At 43.7% G+C, this 20400-nt stretch overlaps 1 protein-coding gene across 1 annotated transcript in view; it reads right to left on the reverse strand.

Annotated features, from left to right (window-relative positions):
* The window catches only part of mcf2lb (mcf.2 cell line derived transforming sequence-like b), a 39599-nt gene extending 19592 nt beyond the window's left edge, over positions 1-20007 (reverse strand). The window contains exons 1-3 of the mRNA XM_041950395.1: positions 19929-20007; positions 4104-4187; positions 2028-2142 (exon numbers count right to left, since the gene is read on the reverse strand). Of these exons, the coding sequence (XP_041806329.1) occupies positions 2028-2142; positions 4104-4187; positions 19929-20007 (278 nt within the window). The remainder of the gene's footprint in view (positions 1-2027; positions 2143-4103; positions 4188-19928) is intronic.
* Between the last annotated feature and the right edge of the window lie 393 nt (positions 20008-20400).

A 20400-nucleotide genomic window follows, 5' to 3' on the forward strand; every position in this document is an offset into this window, starting at 1 on the left:
GGCACATGAACATTATAAATCATTAATGTTTTGTATAGTTATCATATTGTATTTTAAACAGAAACAGTCTCACACGTAAACGCTTTAATTCAGATATTCATAGAAATGGTGATGTTGCTGCTGCACATGCACCAGTGTCCTCATAATAATTGGATTTCTCGGGACAATCTGTTAAGCTGTGAGTTGTGAAAAAGCTGTGCCTAATGGCTTTGCAGTGATGAGGGAAATTTGCTGCATGAATGCATATGCAGACATAGCAACACACGTGCTGCTACCCCCCCTTCTCCCATACTGAACAGAGCAGAGAAAGTGACTGCTTGAATGTAGGGGCAGTGGTATATTAAATTAAAAACAGATTAAGCAGCCATGGGTGCGTGTGTTTCGATTATGGGATCTTAGTGTCGACTGTATCTCTTTAACATAAAACCAGTTATCAAGACTAGATCCGCAAATGCATGCATGCATTAGCCAAGGAGAGATAAACAGGGAGAAGGGAGAGATATGGGAACATGATCTGACAAAGGACACAACTATTAATTGATTTACAGAGTGCGTTTATATGTTGAAGATGCAAAGCCTAAAGTAAACTAATTAGGATCCAGAAAATCATGTGACAAAACTGAAATTAATTAAATGCTCAGCACATCCAAGGAGTCAGCCTTGGCTTTAATAAAAAGGGGCATTTACAATTAATATATAATATGATAACAAGCATGTACACAAATGGTATGATTAGATGTGATGTCTGCCATTAATATTGATCCAAAGGGTTTTGTTTTAAACTTAGCAGCAGCTGTTCAAGGTCATTATACAGTTGTGGGACATTTGCTCCTGGCTGTGGGCTGTGCGTCCTGTCGGGGGTGTCGGTCCCTCAGGTAGCTTCAACCATCTGCTTTTATATTCATAACAGCCTGAGGCTCAGCGCTACGTCACCCCTGTGGATGACCCTTCTTCAGATGATCATGAAGGAGGTAAATTTAGACACTCAGGATCGACGCAAATGAGAAACACTGTCATTCCCCAGCATTACAAAAGAGTGAAATCCTGATTGAAATAAAAATATATCTTGGGAATGCTGAAGCAGGCTGGGCTTGCTAGTTAAGACTGAATACATCCTCAGTAAGTGACGCGAAAAAGGCGAGACTGGCAGCTTCTTTAACAGTCTACAAAAGCAGTCATGCCTTCATACAGATACATGGATGTGTGAGCAGGTGTTCATGTGAGTTCATCGCACACAGAGCACAGCTCCGCTCAGCTGCTGTATGCATTATTCAGATTCAGACAGCCAGAATCACAACAATCTATTTTTATGCGCTTGTTGGTCCAGACAAGATAAAGGAAGGGTGGGACGGCCACGGGGAGAGCTAAATCAGGAAAGTACAAGACTAAATTGTGAGGAAAGTGTCAAAGAAAGAAATGAAATGTATAGAAAAATGGGAAAGGAGGTGGTTTTCTAGAGGAATAGTTGGAGAAAGGGATGGGGTCATCTATTTCCCCTCCCCCTCTAGTCTCATGTGGTCTATCCATATGTACAAACACAATCTGCAGAAGACTGATAAAGACCCGGGGTTATTAATTTTCCTTCTTGATAATAAAGGAATTACAGTCCCCCTATAGATATTTATGCAATACGCCGACTGTCTCATCCACTGCACAAACCCTCTGCAGTCTTCATACAGTGAAACAGTGTTTAAGCATCCACTGCCACCTACTGGCAGACTTCATACACAAAGGAGTAAATCATCTTCACAGACTAAAGTCTCTCACTTCATTACATCCATTCCCCGCTTCCATCTCTTTTCAGGTCACTTGCATGTCTTTGGACTGTGGAAGAAGACCCAACAACATGCAAACTCCTCACAGATTCGTTCCCAGAGTGGTATTAAAAATATGATAAACGTGGAATTAGGACAGGAAATAAGGTATAAACCAGTGGTGGTACAAGAGGTAAGAAAGGGGGAGTGGATATGGATGCAACGATATTGTGTGTATGTGTCTGGGACAGGCAACGCAGTGAGGGACTTTACCTGGGCACGCTAGTCAGGTAGGTCAGCACGTTGTGAAACTCTCTGTCCGTGATCTCTCCAAAAGCAGGGAACTCTGGGAAAACAATGATGGGGCTGCCGTTGTCTCCTCTGCCTCCTAGAAAATAGAAAAAAAGAGGAACACTTTCCACATGAATATACAGGAATGACGTAAGAATGCTTTGTGTATATCTCCTCAGGCGGATAAACTAATCATAGCCTTCATGCTGTCAGTCTGTCAATCAGGCAGAATAAAGTGAGCGCCGAGGAGGAAGAAACTGTGGCCACATGGAGGCACTGATGTTAAAGTATCTGTCATGACTGGAGGCTGTGCAAGAAACCCCTGCAACATCCATAACAAATGATCTAAACAACATAAACCTCCGTTTTAAAAAAAGCAAGTGGTTTTACTTAAATTTCATTTTTCCAATGCAGATAAATTGCTTATTTTAGACTAACAATTACTTAAGTGTCAACAGAATAAACTAAAACTTGAAAAACTGTCTCATTATCTCAAACCCATCTTATGATAAATACATTGAAGCCTGTGGTTTCAATAATAAGGATCCCTCTTTAATTCATGACCAGATAAGCAGCAGAGATAATGTTTGGAAAAACGCCCTTAATAATCAATTAAAATTTTTAAACTTCACATAAAAACTTCTCTGGACTGTGTGGGTGTGGTTTGATCAGATTTGACCAACTGTGGCCACCACAACTGTCATTATTCTAATTTGAACTACTGCTAAATCCTGATTGGTTTGCAGAAGTTTGCAACATCGCCTGTTTCCTGACAGAGCCCCGCCCACCTCAACCCAGTGAGAGGAGCACAGAGAAAAACACTAACGCAGAAAGAACCGAAACTGTTGGCAGGAGGTGTTCATGCAGGACCACGATGTTCACAGTAAGACACTGGCTGAGAAAATATGTTCTGAGCCTTTAAGAAAAGGCGTTTTAGACTCGATAGTGGGACACAGCTAAAACTGAGATAAAACATCACAGAACACATCACTTCTGCTCTGTTTGCACACAGTAATTGGTATTGACATCAACACAGTCAGCCTCTCTCTCTCACACACACACCCTGAGAACAGCTGCTCCGTCAGCGCATGTGACTGGAATATCAATCTGTCTGCCTTTTCTTCTCTCATCGCTATAGCAACAGCAAGTGCATGGTCATGGTTTCAACGTCTGCTCAGATCTCTGTCTGTAAAATGGTTCCCGACTCTGCTGCAGCCACAAGGTGACCCCTGACACACGGAGCTCTCACAGCACTGTGGCGGGTGTAATAGGCGTCACAAGTGTCACGAAAAAACACTTACAGAGGTGAAAACGCGACGTTTATCATGAGCTGGACATGCGGAGGCAGGAAGCAAAATACAAATTAGGTAACAGCAGCAACAAGGCGGTCTGTCTGGGCCAAAACCTTACAAACAGAGGAGGAAGGAGAGGGGTGACATTTGCATGGCAAATTACAGCTGCCAGGAGAAAACAGCTCACGTCAACTGTGCAAATATCAAGTGGAGTAGTTAAAATACAAATGATTCCTCTGATGGCAGAGATAAGACAGGCGTGCTAATGAAGAGATGAACTGACAGACGGCAAACGAAGTGAGGCAAAAATGCCACTCAGGGGAAAATAGAAACACAAATCCCCAAACAGGCAGACCTGATAGTTCAGAGCCATGAAAAACATGAAGCTCTGGCCTCTTTAGCTCTACATTACTTTTCCTTTTTCTATATAAAAGCAATTCTAGGGCTGGAGAGCTGTATTTCCTCTGCATGCAAAATACAAATTCTGTCATCTTCAAACTCCACTAGAGCCTCCGCTGACTCTAACACTGTACTGCAATTAAAACAGGCCAGAGGCATGAAAATATTATGTGAAAGGTGATGAGGAAAAGGGGGTGTCTCACAGTGACGGACCTGGATCCTGGTTTCACACATACAGAGAGGTAAGTCTGCATGAAAGAGCAACTCATCTTAGTCCAGTCGTGTTTGCCCGTCAATAGAAAGTAAAAACACAGATCCCCACACAGAACGACGGACTGACAGACAGAGAGAGACGTTGAAGTGTCACCTGAGAGGAAGGCAAACTGCCTCTTGAGGTCAGGGGTGATGTCAGCGGCACGGAGGGGGCTGCTGTCCAGCTGCATGATCTCATCTGGAGAAAAGAGAGAGATGCAAAAGTAACATCAGAGCTGAAGATGAAGATGAACAGCACGGAGGAAGGCTGCAGGCAATTTCTCAGGTTTGACTATGAAGCTGCTTTAAGTGCCATGTTTCAAACACTGCTTCCATCTGGCAGCTTATATAGAGCTGATTTTACATATATATTATATAGAGACAGGATTAAAACTTCCAAAAAACACAACTATGGCTGTAACATTTTGAGCACATGAGAGTTAATGTTGATCACGGCGCCACTGGAGACCTGCTGCTGGATCCCCACAGATCTGTTCTGTTTATTGGGATTAAAATAATCAGATTTACGGTTCATTGCCTCAGTAGGAGATGGAGATTCTGGTTATACCAGGGATCAAACTGGAGGCGGGGCAGTAACTGGTCTAGCCACTGACTTTCTGGCCAGGTGGCTGTTCACCTGTGTACAGTATATCATGATATGCCGGATATGGTTACAGTAATGCGAATATATATTTCCATTGTGGTCTGAATGACAAGCAAACACAAATATAGATATTATACTCTGACAAACTGAGCGTGTAAGAGAAGTCTGTTGTACTGAGTCCCATCTGCCAGCTGCTAGGCTTTACATAAACACATTAAACATAAACAGTCTCCCTACGATATACAGCGAATGCATTGATTTGTATTCAAGGAACTTTCAATGTTGCTCGTTGAATGAAAAACTGGCCACAGTTCAACTTGAAAATAAGAGGTGGCAGCAAAGAGCAAAACAGATCAATACAGACAGGCTGGCATAGTGCCGCTCCTCTGCTGCAGGACTATACTGTTACTGTTTTGCTGTCACACACCCTCCATGTTTACATTACCTAAAAAGGAACACATCCTATTAGTTTACATTTTACAGGTGGAATATGGTTTAGGACTCACTGTATGGTCTGCTGCTGTAAAAATGTGTCTATTTGCATGTGGTATCTATATTGGTTAATCATCCTTGAGACATAAACATTCAGGTCACTCATTTTATTTCACTGGTTTCATGCGGCCACCACCAACATACATAAACACCACACACTCATCACTCCCTCCCTCTTATGTCTGAGAAAAAAACAAAAACAAATGAGCTTCATGTTCCACAGAACTAACAGCCGTCTGTTATCAGTTTAAAAGTGGGCATCATAGCGAGCCGCCCGAGGGAAATCGAGCCTGTGAGAAGCTCCTGAGAGGTGAAGTCACTTTCAGTATCAGTCCTTGAGGCGTTCTGATACGCAAACATTTGTGTCAAGATGTTTTCTATGAGGGCAGCTCATCATTGGAGACTGTGAGAACTGGAAAAATAATAGCTCAGTTGTCACCTTGCCACCTCCGCCAAGTGGATGTTTAAAGATAGGTGCATATTTGATATCTAGTTCGAGCCAAATTGGACTCTGTAGGCGTCTATGTCATCAAAGCTAAGAGGACACATCTCTGGACAGACCTGATATAGTTCAGACTGAAGAAAAACAGGAAGCTCCGGCCTCTTCAGCTCTTCATTTCTTCTCCATTTTCTACATAAAAGCACTTCAAGGACACAAAGATACCCCAATTCTTCAAATCCACAAACCTGCCATTCACAAAACTACTGCGCATCACACATGTGACAGGGAGGGGCATCCAGGGACCAGGAGAGCCGAAGATCTAAGTAACAGCAGAGAGTAATGTTGACTTTTCACCTTAGTCTGACTTTGTTTGCTCTGTCTTCCTGAGGCAAATCAGACAGAACCACCACATCGCTGTCACGCTGGGAAACGAGTGGCTCAGTACAAGTCAGTGTCTTTCTGGATCCAAAACAGTTTCCTGCTTTATTATTCATGAAGTCATAACCATTATTGATTAAAAGACGCTTGAAGAAAGCGTTTAGGACGCAGTCACAAATTTCCCTGTGCATTTTAATTTTTTAACAACCATTATAAATAGTCCCCTTGCATACAGGGCAAAGACAACCAGAAAGTCCCCACAGGTTTGGTATGGTCCCCAAGAAACAAGGAAATCAACAACAATACTGGCAAGACATAGTATATGGATACACGCTGTCCCAACTACTTTCCCTATGTGGCACCATACTCGCCCTGTGACGTCCAGCTGGGTAGAGACATCAGGTTCAGAGCCAAAACTCATCCACCTCGTCTGGCTTCACAGTCGGTCCATCTCGGAGTATCACAGAAAATATCCATCATCCTTATAGACCTCGTTCTCCTCTTTATCCTGGATGCTAACCTGACTGATTGCCTCCTCACAGGCACAGCCCCTTCGCTTTGAACCCTCCTCTGACTCCAGTTTAAACAAACCAAGGAGGCTTGCTGTTACTCTTTGTTTGGCAATGAGGCCTATCAGGTGACTTGGCCTGGGGGCACCAGTACACTGACATTCAGTGCTTGCTTTCTATCTCTGTCTCTCTCACACACTGTTTGAGGACAGGACTCATTCGAGTGTGTCATCTTGGGCTGCCCTTTTCAGCCTCCTGCCTCTGTGAAACCTTTTTCCTGTGAGAGCAGCTGGTGCCATGCCTGTTACGTCAAAACAACATCAATCAGAGATTTTAGAACATCAGGGAACTTAAAGGGCCAAAGACTCGTGTACGCTATAATTCTCTTATACCTCCTTTACTGTGAAGCACCTTTACATACCAGTTTAAGCAGTTGATAACTACATTAGGTTGCATTACATTGATTTGAAAGAGGCTTTGGTCTAAAATAGCTTATAGCATCATTATGATCAAGAGGTAAAAGTCATCCAATACAGAAAGTACCACAACTAAAAGTGTATTGAACGACTGACAGACGACTCTGTAATAGATAACAATAGATTTCTTCAGAGCAGACTGGGAGATGTTATATTAATGAATAATTAGATAATGATTAGTTCAGAAATATCTATGAACTGTCATACTGACCACTGTTTTCGTGTGTGTGTGTGTGTGTGTGTGTTTGTGTGTGTGTGTGTGTGTGTGTGTGTGTGTGTGTGTGTGTGTGTGTGTGTGTGGTTTAATGCCATGTGATTTACAATGATGGAAACATATGCAAACAATGTGACATGACCTTTTCCAGGCTGAGTCCAGACCACCTCCAACCAGAACACAAGACAGCATCAATGGAAATCTCCCATGTGAAATAACTTAAACTGTTAATGCACGAGCCCATTGCTCACAGTACCAGTTCCAAAAAACTTGGGACACTGCGTGAAACGTAAAAAAAAGCAGAATGTGTGTGACAGTGGCTCAGGAGGTAGAGCGTATCAGAAGGTCGGTGGTTCAATCGCTAGCGTCGGCAGCGTACGTGTCAAAGCATCCTTGTGCAAGATACCGAACCCCAAATTGCTCCCAATGCTGTCAATCACCTGTTACCAATCAACCTGTTTACCTGTGGAATGTTCCAAACAGGTGTTTTTGGATCATTACACAACTTTTCCAGTCTTTTGTTGCTCCTGTCGCAACTGGTTTGAAAGGTGTTGCTGCATCAAATTCAGAATAAGCAGATATTTACAAGAATCAATTAAGTCGATGAGGTCCAACATTAAATGTATTGTCTTTGTTTTCAATTGAATATATGTCAGAAACAGCATCCCAGCTTTTTTTGAAGTGGGGTTGTTAGAAGTGGATCACTAGGCCTTCAAGTTTATGGAATCACCACGAGGAGACGAGAGGATCTGAGCTGAGCTCAGTGACATCACAACACCTTTGTCGAGTATATGACATCACAAATGCTGCTGTTCACTGAGGCGGGGCTTGAACTCTTGCAGAGGCGGTCATCAGTTACAGCTGTTTTCTCTTCACCTCCACTGGAAAGGCTTCTGTCTGTGATGTGGCAAAGGTTGCACTAGTTAATCTATTAGAAATGAAACGCCTACCTATAGAGGTTGAACATTATTGATCGTCTTCAGAAAAATGATCTGACCTTAGAACCAAATCAGTTTTCTCTCTCTTTTTCTTACGAAACCTATACGGAGGTATCAGTCTTCTCCTTTTTTTGATTGGATCCTATTTCTGATCGCTGTACTGAACAGATATTGATTAGCGACAGCTGGCTGATATCTACAGATGATATCTGAGACACCGCTTCCTTTTCCCCTTTCTTTTAATCTAACCTCAAGCAAGGGTGTGTGCACTTAACAGAAGTCAGGCAAGTGGAAATGAGACTAGATAAATGGTGTGTGATGTTTGTAACTTGGTAAAGCAGTGTCGCCATGTTGATAATGGCCACTCACTGCCCGAGGACACAAAGCTACAACCGTCTATCCACCTGCAGAGCGCTCACGGGCACTTACACGCTCCTCGTGGAATCAAGTTCACACAGAAACCTCCATCAGCTTCCTCTTTCTGACCCAGCCTCTCTCAACCAGCCACACCTTGCCTCCAGCGACTCCCACACATATCACATCAAACCAACCCCCCACCCACTTTGTTTTTGCAGAAAGAGGCTATTCTGTTACTGAAAAATCCCCTACTGCAAGATCTGAGTTTCAGTCACTTTTTGGTCACATTTTCCTCCACCGTCTCCCCTCCCTTTTTCCTGCTAGTTTCATTACATCCTTTCAAGATGCCGCTCACCGTTCACACATATTATACAATCAATAACAGCCCCTCTGACCACTACAATGACAGAGGATGGGCCAGTTTCAGATACTACTGTATGTCTCACAAAAGAGAGCAGACTGCTCATTTCAGATCTCTTCCTCTTTGTATGTTCCCTCACCAGCAAGTATCGATGATGTCACAAAGATCTCATAAAAGACGGAGAAATATATGTTAGAAAATATATATTATTCATGTATTCTTGCCTCTGGGGTGGTCTAAATGAAGCTCAGTCTGTGTATAGTGACACACACAGACCACATCATCCCAGCAGGGAAACAAGAATTATGAAACTCACCAAAAATGACAGCTCAAATTGTTTTTGATGTTTATTTTACTCATATTTATCTGCGTTGTATTGCATGGTGAATAATTAGTAGACACCTAAAATTGCTGTTTTAATGTTGCGTTAAAAAGATAAATGAAAATCTGATCTTTCCCTGCTATACAAACTAGTGTACGATAGGTGAATTAAAGCACCTTACCGACAACCCAGCTCTGCTAATGAAAAAAATACACACCCCATTGTTCCAGCAGTCCCTACGTACACACACGTAAACATGCACATACACACCACCTGCTGGTTGAGGCGATAATGTTCTTTAAAAGGCTTAACGATGGGGATTAGTGTCCACTCACGCTCACGTTTGTGGGTGACGAGTCAAACGTTAGTGGGTCAGAATCACACACCTGGACCGCCTGCCACTACTGACACAGATTAAAGAGGACTAGAGCTGAAGCCTGAAAGCCTGGTTCACCGGGCCAGAACGAGTGGAATGAACCAAAATCTATGGAACGAACTGGTTATCAGCTAGTTGGATGATTTAGAAATGACTCCTTCACTCAAAGTCACACGACAGCTCAGAGTTGGGGGGAGAAGGGCAGGGTGGACACCCGTAAAGAGAGATATGGGGGAGGGCAACAAGTGGGGATAAGGGGCTTACAGTCATGGTCATGGAGGAGGAGCAACACAGACAAAAGCAAAGCAATAAAAAGGAGGACGCCGAGGGGTGAGAGGGTTCACAGGAGGGTTAAAAAAGGCACTATTTAAACATGTTGTGCTGCTCTGCCAGGTCTTTAATCATGCAGTAAAGAAATAGGAATATGGTTTGTGATCAGCAAAAAAATAATGAACCGGAGCAAAGTTAGAAAACTGTGATCAATGTGTACAAATGGATGAAAAAGCATCTAAAAATCTAAATCCCCCCAGAATATATATCTAAGAGCACACACAGTTCTAGTCTCGTCTGTTCTGCCTCAGCTCAACAAACCATGTTCAGGCACATTAATACATTTACCCATGGCTCTGTCTAAATAAAGTGCAGTAATGCATCACTGCTGATCATTATCACAATGTTATGTGTACCGGATCCCACATACGTGCACGCAACAGGACACAGAGCAGCTGTTTATATTTTCTTCTTCTGCACGTAGTAGAAGTAGATTTTTTAAGGAAAACAAACAGACGATCAGGTGAAACTGAACAGGAAGTGAACTCAAAAATACAGTGTTTTCCCAATCCTGACACTGTGAGAGCAAAGGTAGAGGGGCAGGTGAACTCAAACAGAAGAGGACAGCTGTGAGATAACGGAACCAAACCATAGTTATTATAATACGGGGGTAACTCTCCAGAAAAAAACAGTAAATACGGTAATGGTGAAAGAAAGATTGTGGGAAAGGAATTATCATTTTGTGATACGTGCAAGAGAAAGATGTGAGAACCTGATAAAACATGTGGTACCTACCACACAGCCAGTGGCAGCGGCGGGAAAATCTGTAGTATCTTTCTACCTCCTCCAGAGAGATGCGTACGTGCCCTCCACTCTCCTCCACCGGCCACAAACATACATCCAAAGCTCCCTCCTTCTGTTCCTCTTCAGTTTGATCATCCACCTCGTCTCCTGTCTCTGCTTCAGTCTCTCCGGTCTCTACTGACCCTGAATCAGCCCCCATCTCACATTCCTCTTGAGTCTGACTCCATCCATCTCCCCCTGGACTCCCCTCTCTTTGCTCTGGACTCTTAAACAGACAATCTCCATCTTCTGTCATCATGGACCAGTCCAACTCCTCTGCATGGTCACCCGAGCCTACACTCACCTGTCCTGCTAAACTCAGCTCTGAGTCCACTTCCACGCAAAACCCAGAGTCCAACTCAACATCCTCCTCCATCAAGAAGCCTGAATCCGCCATCTCCTCTCCTCCCATCCTGCTGTCCCAGTCCACTTTTTGTTCACTGGCCTTCTCCTGCAACACGTGTTCCATGCAGCTTTGCAAAAGGTATCACCGCAACAATTTTCTCCTCATCCTGACTTCACCTTACAGCAGACTCTACATTCGACCGCTCTCTCTCTCAGGCTGCAGGTGCTCTACAGCCTGCAGGACGTCACTCAGTAACTGTGAGGACTTCCTATTGCAACCTCAGGTTACCTTCCCTGTAGACAAAAGCTACAGTGTAGCACTCTACTCCACCCTCCCTGCTCACCCAGCTACCCCTATCCCTCCCCTAAAAGGACAATTACCTGACCCCTCCCGGTTGAATAGCACTACCTCCAACCTGCTAATGTATGACTTAGTCTGGCCTCTAAATGGGATCCAGTTCTGACTGTGTAAGACTAGAAACAGAAAAAAAGTCATGCCCTCTAAGTTATGTCATGCCACGTTGTATTGCAGTAGTTATGTAGGAACTGCGGCTCGCAGCCCTTTGCCCAGCGCTCATTTACCTAGACCAACAAAGCTCTGGCTCCTCGTCCGCCTTATCTCAGGAGATGTGGACCAAAAGTACAAAGCCTCCATTCTGACCAGCCCATTCAAACACTGCCTGCATCCCCATTTAACCATTCACAAGCTATATCCATTCAAAGCCCCTATTCTTGTTTACACCACTCAAAAGACCCCATTCTTACAAACTTACTGAAAGACTCAATTCTAAGGAGACCTCTCAAAGAAAGACACTGTTTCCTAACAGAATGTGGCAATTTAGATTCCATTTCAATGAGTGGTATAAAAGATATAACTCAGCCAAAACAAGCGAAGAGACACCATTCTGTGTCTAATTCAGCCATTATCTACTAATACAAGTTCAGTGTGCTAAGAGGTTTGGCCAAGAGATGTTGGTTGTGTGCGCATGTATGCTTGCATGTGTTGTGCATGGGTATGAAGGCCAGCATATCATGCTGTGGGTGCTGTGTGTGGGTGGGGCGTCGTTGTTTGCTTTATGACCGTGGGCGTGCACAGGGTTATCAGTGTTATAAACCTTGAGAGGTAAACACGAGAGCCATTAGGCTGCAGAAGTGCACAGCTCAGTGAACAAGAGGGTCAAACAAAGGGACAGAGAGCGGATCAGCTCACCGTCTGAGACTAATTTAGAGACACTGATTCATTGGATTTTCACAAAAAAACAGTGAGTGAATATATTTTTCATCCAACTCAGTTAAGTATCCAGCAGAAATTGAGTCTTGGTCAGCACAAAACACCAGAAGAAAGATGCAAAAAAAATGTTTTAAAAAGAAATAAATGATTGCAAGAAATGGCTCTTTTATTGGGTTCCTTGGATTTTCTGCAGGTAAAGGGCAAATCCACCAGTTCTACTCATCAAATCACTATTGCATAAGTGAAAAACTTGGATGAAGCTAACTGCTAGAAGACTACAAGTTTGAAAAGGCGTGGAGTTAGAAGGAAGTTAATACACCCCTTGTCTCTGCTTGAGGCTAGTGGCTCAAGGGTACCCCAGTAGTGTAACACACAGGAATCTCAGACTGATCTGTCAGCAGTTGGGTTGTATTGTGGGTAACGTAGGCGCCAGGTTGTGACGAGGATAAAGAATGTGTGGGGAAAAAAATAACACATGTCTGACAGTGCTGTATTGATTTTGATCCTTTTTTAAAAGAAATTGTCCATTATGAGTTTGACAAAGCCACAGTGTTAAATTGGTATGAAGTATTAAGTGCTGAATCATTTTTAAGTGTGTCCAAATGCCTCTGCATGATGGTCCTTGTCACTGCCAACTGTAACATCAACAGACACGGTTGTGAGTCCTCGTGGGCTCCCCACCTATAAACACTGTCAAATGTGTTTTAATGGGTCATTACTGACTCCTTAAATATGGTAATATCCAAACACATGGACGTCACTTTGCAGTCTGTAGAACATACACGACACTCTATGTTTACATTCTTATTTCAGTATGGAAAACCCAACAAGGAAGCCCATTAAACTTTAGGATGAGGAACAGAGGAGGGGTTCCACTTCCAAGACAGACAGACAGACAGACAGACAATAGATGCTCTACAGAGCGCACAGATGTAGCAGTATATTGCAATATAGAGTAAAAGTCTAAATATACCAACATGATCGACCAGTTTCTGATCTAGTTTCACAAATGTGTGTAACCACATCAAGAAACTTTGTATAATTAGAGCTGATTAAAAAGACAAGTTAGTCAGCTTTGGAAACAGCTGAGCTCCATTTGTGCTTCTTGTGTTTTGCACTTTCTCTGAAGCAGAGATCATTTTAAGAATCCGTCACAGGTGGAATAACATGCATGTCAATATTTTCTGTGTTAATAACCTACATATGCAAGCAAGCACGCGAAAGCTAGTCTGAAAACAGGTCAATCTTCTTTCTCAGATTTGCATGCAGTATCAGTGCTCAGCGGCCTCAGCCTGCAAAACCAAACGACTGTTAGAACAACAACATAGTTCTTCTCTTGTATGAATTCACCTCATGGCTAATGATTTAAACAGAGCTGGGAAGAAACGGGAGCTTTCCCTGAAATCACACCGCTCAAGGTGCAGACAAAGAAAGCACACGGACATGCTGAATGTCCAATCCGTGCATGCTGACACTTACATACATACTGCACATAAATGCAGACACACATACGTACATTCCATCCATAACTTGCAGGCACAGCAGTAGCTTCGAACGGGCAGTGACATTCATCCAGGGACAGAACAAACATAAATATCTCAGGACAACCTTGTAGAAAGATGCCTCACAAAAACAAGAAAATGTAAGTCTTTCACATACACTGAGTCAGCAAGCTATAGGAAAATAGGTTACACATACACACATAGACACAAAGTCAGCATAGAAAAATACTCTTCATATACAGAGAGACAAAAATACCCCATCCATACATCTCCTGACTCACGTGGCTTAAGTGGAACCATTGGCATCCCACAGTCCCACTGAGAAGCACTCCTCCTGGCTTTCCTCACCATGCTTCTGTCCCTGCGTGTGACTGAGACCTGGGAAAGTCCTTCTCTATGCAGTGGCACAAACCAAGGTCTCAAAGTGGCAGCAGCCTGGCTGAAAGGACACCAACTTGAAAACTCAGCAGCTTTAATCAGCAGCTCCTTTGCACCAGAAGCGAGGTGCTGTGCACAGCAATTTCTGCATTCCCCGAAGAATCTGTTACTGCTACGGAAAAATATCAGTGCCGCTGAGATCTGTATGTTGGAAAGTGAAGCGGCTGTTTAAGCAGCGCAGTCACGCACTCGCACAGACACAAACTGTTGTACACACAAAGACACAGAAACAGCCCAGCGGGGAGCAGGGGTAGCCCACAGGAAGCACTGTGTGTGAGGCTCTGGGCATGATGCCCTGCACAGCTCTGGCCAGAGCTTCAGTCAGAAACATATTAGCCACACACACACACACACACACACAGGAATGTAGTCATATAAACTCTGGAAAGTTACACATAAGCATGCTGAGTGCCCATAGTAACACTCACACACATACAGTCTCCTCTCCTCTTTTGGTCTTACCATCCCAGTCTCTCCAGGAGTTCTTACGGCTTCCAGGGCTGAAAGGGAAAGGAGTTCCAGAGATGTCCAGGTTCTGGATCAGATGACTGAGCCGGTTCATGAGGCGGTACGACGCCTCACTGCCCTCCCGCAGAAACTCATGCAGAGACATGAGAGCCGGCTGCTGGTCTCACACACTCAAACAAACTCTCTCATCCACAGAGACCCCTCACTGCACCTGCAAAGCTCCGCTGCGCACTCTAATAGACTCCAAATCACAGCCCCCAACTGCAGGCATGGGAAGGATCCTCTTTGCTGTTTCCTGTGAGCAGACGTCTGTACTGGCTACACGCAAGACAAGCCCGTTGTCCTCTGCAGAGCCACATTGGGGACTCGAGGAAACAGCACAGTGCAAAGCCGGCGGAACCAAAAAAAAGCTGAGTCACAGACTGCACAACCTCTGAAACAAACACTGGAGGTGAGAATGGGCCCAGTTCTGCTCTGCGCAAACACTCACACTCTGGTGCACATGCATACCTTTTCGTGAGTGCAGCTATTGACAGATCAGAGTATAGGTTTCCAAGGAGGGATGAGAGGGGAGGAGGGTGCAGGGGAGCAGAGGGCAGCCGGTAGAGCACAAATCCCCTTCTGCTGCTCAGGCTAATTATATTCCTCCACTCCTCAACTAATCTGCCTTTTCTTTCCCCCCTTTCTACCTCTCCAGATTCTTTCATGCAATCATTTTGGGTTACCAGGAAAGAATGCAAACAGTATGAAAACTGCAAAATGTAAATACTTCAACACTAAAAGTTGTGGTGTGGTGGATAAAGATGGCTCAGGGCGTGTTGTTGCTCAAATGTCATCAGTAGCTGAGGTGGAGGAGCAAACACAGAGGGTCGTCTTTGATGGGAGAGAGGAGGAGGTTTCTGGCAAGCTTTTAAATGCGTGTGTTATTATGTGAGTGTGTGTTTGGTTGTGTTTGTGTAGTTAAAGCTGGCAAGCAAAAGGCAGCTTGCAGTTTATAGGCTTAGAATAGAGATGAGAGAGGAGCTGCGCTCACACACATACTGATGAGGCGACTGCAGGAGGATGAGACACACAACATCAGCTATCTGCCCATAACCCTCCATCTTTCTCTCTTCGCCCCTCTCTTCCCCTGTTAATCAGGTCTGATCCCTCCTCTGAGGCATCACCTACCTCCTATGTGTTATTTATTTACACACCAACTCCGCTGACCTTAACCCTACCTGCACATGCGGACATGAACATAAACACACACCCACAAAAGTGCATACAACCTGTCTGTCCTACAGTTCCAAAGCTGTTGAAATGCAACCACAAATGATAAATCAACAAGATGAAGCGTCTACAGGTATGATAGCGACACTGAGGTGAGGCTGTACTTCACCACATCGCTAGCACACTAACATCTTCACAGCTACGGTGCTAACAGGCTGATGTTTAACATTTCCATCGTGTTCACTATCTTAATAGTGTGCTGGCTTTAGAACGATTAAACTCGAAGCATAGCCGAGGCTGATAGAGCTGGTGTTAGTTTTGCAGGTATTTGGCCATTAGCCAAAGTATTGGACAAATTAACTAATTTTGATCTGATGATGGCGCTGGATGAAAAGTTAATGGGTCACCACAGCTATCACAATTCATCCTGAGAGGGACCACGACTGTCTACATTCATGGCCATCCGTCTATCAGCAAATTATTTCTCTCATAACCTCACGGTGGCCCTGGAGTTAAAATCGGAGCATCACCAAAGCTGGTCAGATTCACCCTCTGGGTAACGTGGATATCTGTACTATGGCAATCCACCAAGTAGTTGTGATAGTTCAGTCTTGACTGTGGCAGACCGGCAAACTTTGCCCTATTTAGCCACACCATTAGTGTGACTAAAAAACACATACTGTTATTCTATTAGTATTGCCATTGCATCAACACATTATTTCTACTGAGAAACATGATTAATGTGAACATAAACATATTAAATGTTAGATCAGAATCTGAAGCAAAACATTATTGGAAGTATTTTAAATAAGGCTTCCAAGTCCCTCTGCAGACGGTTTAAATGGTATTTTTTGATAGGAAAGATCAAGTTTATAGTGACTATTCTCAGCAAAATGAAATAAACTGAAAATGTAGTGTTGTTGCATCGTGCTCCTTGGCTCTGCCTGCTTGTGTCTTTCTGATCACAGCCGACTCGCTGGAGACTAATAGTGACCTGCTGCATCCATCTGGCGACACACCTGCTCTGCCTTTAGGGATGAACAGCACAGCTCACTTAAGCAGCTGAATGGACCCCTGACCTCAAGCTAAAAGGGAACGTGACCCTTAGAAATCAGACTTTATTGTTTAACATAAGGTGTTATGTTAAACAATAAAGTCTGATTTCTAAGCGATCTTCCTCGTGTTTTCCATCAACAAATGTCTGAGCTCAGCTCCTGCCTGGCTCAGCAGCAAACACACCTCTAGACCGTCTCTCTCACACACACACACAAGCAGAGAGGTGTGAATACATACTAGCCTTACTCACACACACAAAAACCAAAACATAATCTGTCACTATAAGATACATAAAGCAGCCCCCCCCCTCAAGCATCACCGGCTGCAGATGAACACATTCCTGCTGGAAAAGCTGAGACCTGTGACTCACTGAACTGGATGTGTCCCTTTAAATCAACTGGAAGTAGGTCAAACGGCCAGTTAGAGAGTGGAAGAGAGGCTGTCTGTAATCATGGCTGCAAGTAGCAATAATTTTACTCACTGATTAATCTGTTGTTGTTTTTCTTACAGGTTACTGGAGCTTAGCGCACATCATATGTTTTTAGCCATGCTAAGGGTGGCATTCTTGGGCTGTTGGTCGGTCAGTCCACCACTTTCCACCAGACTGAGATAACTCAGCAACTATTTGATCGATTGCCATGAAATTTAGCACAAATGTTCATGGTTCCCAGAGGATGAGGACCTTGCCTGTAGTGCAACCAGCTGGTTAAAGTTTTCACCTAATAGGGAAAACTTTGACATACATCTACTGGATGAGCTGGACTTTGTACAGACATTAATGGTACAAATTATTTTTTCTTTACAGCCACCATGAAGTTAATGCTTCGGAGTGAAATGTCTCAACAGCTATTGGACAGATTGCTGTGAAATTTGTTGCACACATTTATGTTCCCTTAAAGATAAATTGCAATAGCTTTGGCAACACATTTGCTTTTCATCTGGCACTATCATGAGGTCAGTTGTCCGATACTCCCAGTATTTGGTTTATGACCAAATACATGAAAAGAAAAAAAAACATTCCCTTCAGCCTCAAATACACTTCATGTTTCATGCTAATTCACAAAAGATGGTGAACATGGTAAATATTATTCTCTCTGTTCTGTCTGACCAGAACTCCAAAACCAAAGATATTTATTTAAATAAACTGAAGAATTACAGATTTTATACAGATAAGATGTGATAAACAGCTCTGCCCACTCACTGCTGACTGAGTGGCTACACTGAGAGGTGGGTGGATTGGATTTATAAAAAAAAGGAAAATACAGTCAAGTAGATCTTCCTGGTTTTACATCAGATGGAGGATACTGCATGTGGAGTCTGCACAGACAGGCAGAAACCAGGAGCCAATACAGAGCCAAGGTGTGTTTGCAGCTTGCTCTCTGGGGAAAAGGGAAAACAACAGGGGTTTGTTTTCTGCGTTTTACAACACCACACCGCCTTTTCAGCTCAGGAGAAGCGAGCAGTTCGCCAGATTAGACAATGCAAAATCCTTTTCATCCTCAGTTGACTTTGTTTCCCTGAATCTCTCTTTTCCTCACTCTCCCTTCCTCTCTGCTGTCTTCTGTGATCAGCGTTAGCGTCTTTCCTCTGAGCCGATTACTGCTCTCATCCTACTGCCACAGTGCATTCCCGTCACATCGCCTCATAAACAGAGTGCTAGCCATGATGGCATGCTTAGTATAATGTCACGCACTTAATGGCTGGACTTGTAAAAAGAAAAAATATGAACATTTTTCATTTAGTTTTCATCATGTTGGAGCAGAGGTAATAATTCTCCTTCAGAGCTGCAGTTTGTTCAGTTTTATTCCTCTATCTTGGGCATAGCCGTGGCCCCTCCTTGCTCAAGTCCACCCACTCACTACTCGCACTATCTCTGGTGCTGAGGAGCAGAACATGCAACTAGAGCACAGTGTGTTATATTAATGGTTGCAGCAATGAACCTCAACATCATAGAAGCTTCAAAAATCATGCAAAAGTAAAATGGGATGAGTGTTTTCACTGTATAAGCATATATGAGACATTATTGCTCTTCCTTGTGCATTCACAGTGTAGCTGTACAGACACACGGTGGCTACAAATGCAGCTAAAAAGAAACATGATTTGAAAACTACAATGCAATATGACAAAATGAGCAGCTGCAGCTACTCTAAATGAGATCAGCATCACTGACCTCCAATTTAACAATATCAACACGACATGAAATGAATGGTGTACTGTGCAGGAGTGTGCTGTGTGTGTGTGTGTGCACAGTGAGTGGCTGTGTGCTGGCAGTGGGTGGATTAAGAGAGATCTCTATAAATGGATCAAAAGACAAGAGAAGCACACAGAAATATAACTCAATCAATCATTTTAGTGGCATTAGTTTGATAGAGGAGAAAAATCTGTCCTTCAGTCAGTGGCGATAAATCACGAGGAGCAACATCAGGACATCATCATCATCTTCGGTCTGGAAAAGGATTCTCATGTCAACTAAAAAAGGCCTCAAAATAGCTGCCTCTTCCATGACTGCGCAATGAATTTTCACTGCAATCAGAAATGAAGAGTCTAAAATGTGTCCCTGCAGCAGCTTTGATTGGAGCAAAAATGAAGGGCTCTGCACAAAAGACAATATAGCAGGAACCTGATAGCAAATTCTGAGAGATGCGATACATATAGACACACACATGCATATTTACATACATACACACATATATATATATTACAAACATAAAATAAAAGTCTGACTGCAAACAGATTATTCAACTCATGACCTACTTTTTCTCCAACTGGATCAAATATTATGAGCTAATATCACATTTTGCATGCTGAGTACAGTATAAACTAGGTAACCAGGTACTAGCTTACTCATCAACCATCTATCTAGCTTGAGGCAGAAAAACAACATGAACAACAGCACGTTAACTGTTATGAGCCAACATTTTCCTTGATAAAACACTTCATTTCACCTTTTGTTTGGTCTAAATTCAACCAAGCAGACCCAGTATTGTTGTGTACAGCTTAGTATTTCATCTATGTCCATGTTTCAGACAAGCATGCACAAGCATCCTCTGCAATCAGAAATACAGTGAGGACTATAGCTGGTGTTGAGTGTGTTGTTGTCACCCACCTATGCTTTGGGTGACTGTCCTCAGTCTCTCCAGCAGCTCCCCCAGAGCCATCTCCTCTGTCTTCATCCACAGGATCATCCTCCAGAGGGACAGTGGAAGACCAGCTGCCCAGCCAACAGACACTTTGACAGGAAGAAGAGACAGCTTGCCTGCTTTTTGCTGAACGGTGCTTCGGAGAGCGGATGAACAGGACTGGAGAGGGGGACTGTTGCAGTGGCAAGCCCAGCCGAGCAGAAGGGAAGAGGGGGATGCAGGAGGCTAAATTATCCCAGGATGTGACTGCCTGGCTGCTGTCTTGTGCAACACACGGATGCTGGAGGGAAGGGATCTGGGCGCGAGTGGCTGTGTGCAGCTTGGGAGTGCTGGGATGCTTGTGAGAAATGGATGCTTTCGAGGATGGAGAGGATGCTGCAGAGGAGGATGAGGGAATGATGCTGATGAAGCTGCTACGGCTGTGACAGCCCCAGCTGC

Source organism: Chelmon rostratus, chromosome 13, assembly GCF_017976325.1.
Source record: "Chelmon rostratus isolate fCheRos1 chromosome 13, fCheRos1.pri, whole genome shotgun sequence".
NCBI classification, from domain to species: domain Eukaryota; kingdom Metazoa; phylum Chordata; class Actinopteri; order Chaetodontiformes; family Chaetodontidae; genus Chelmon; species Chelmon rostratus.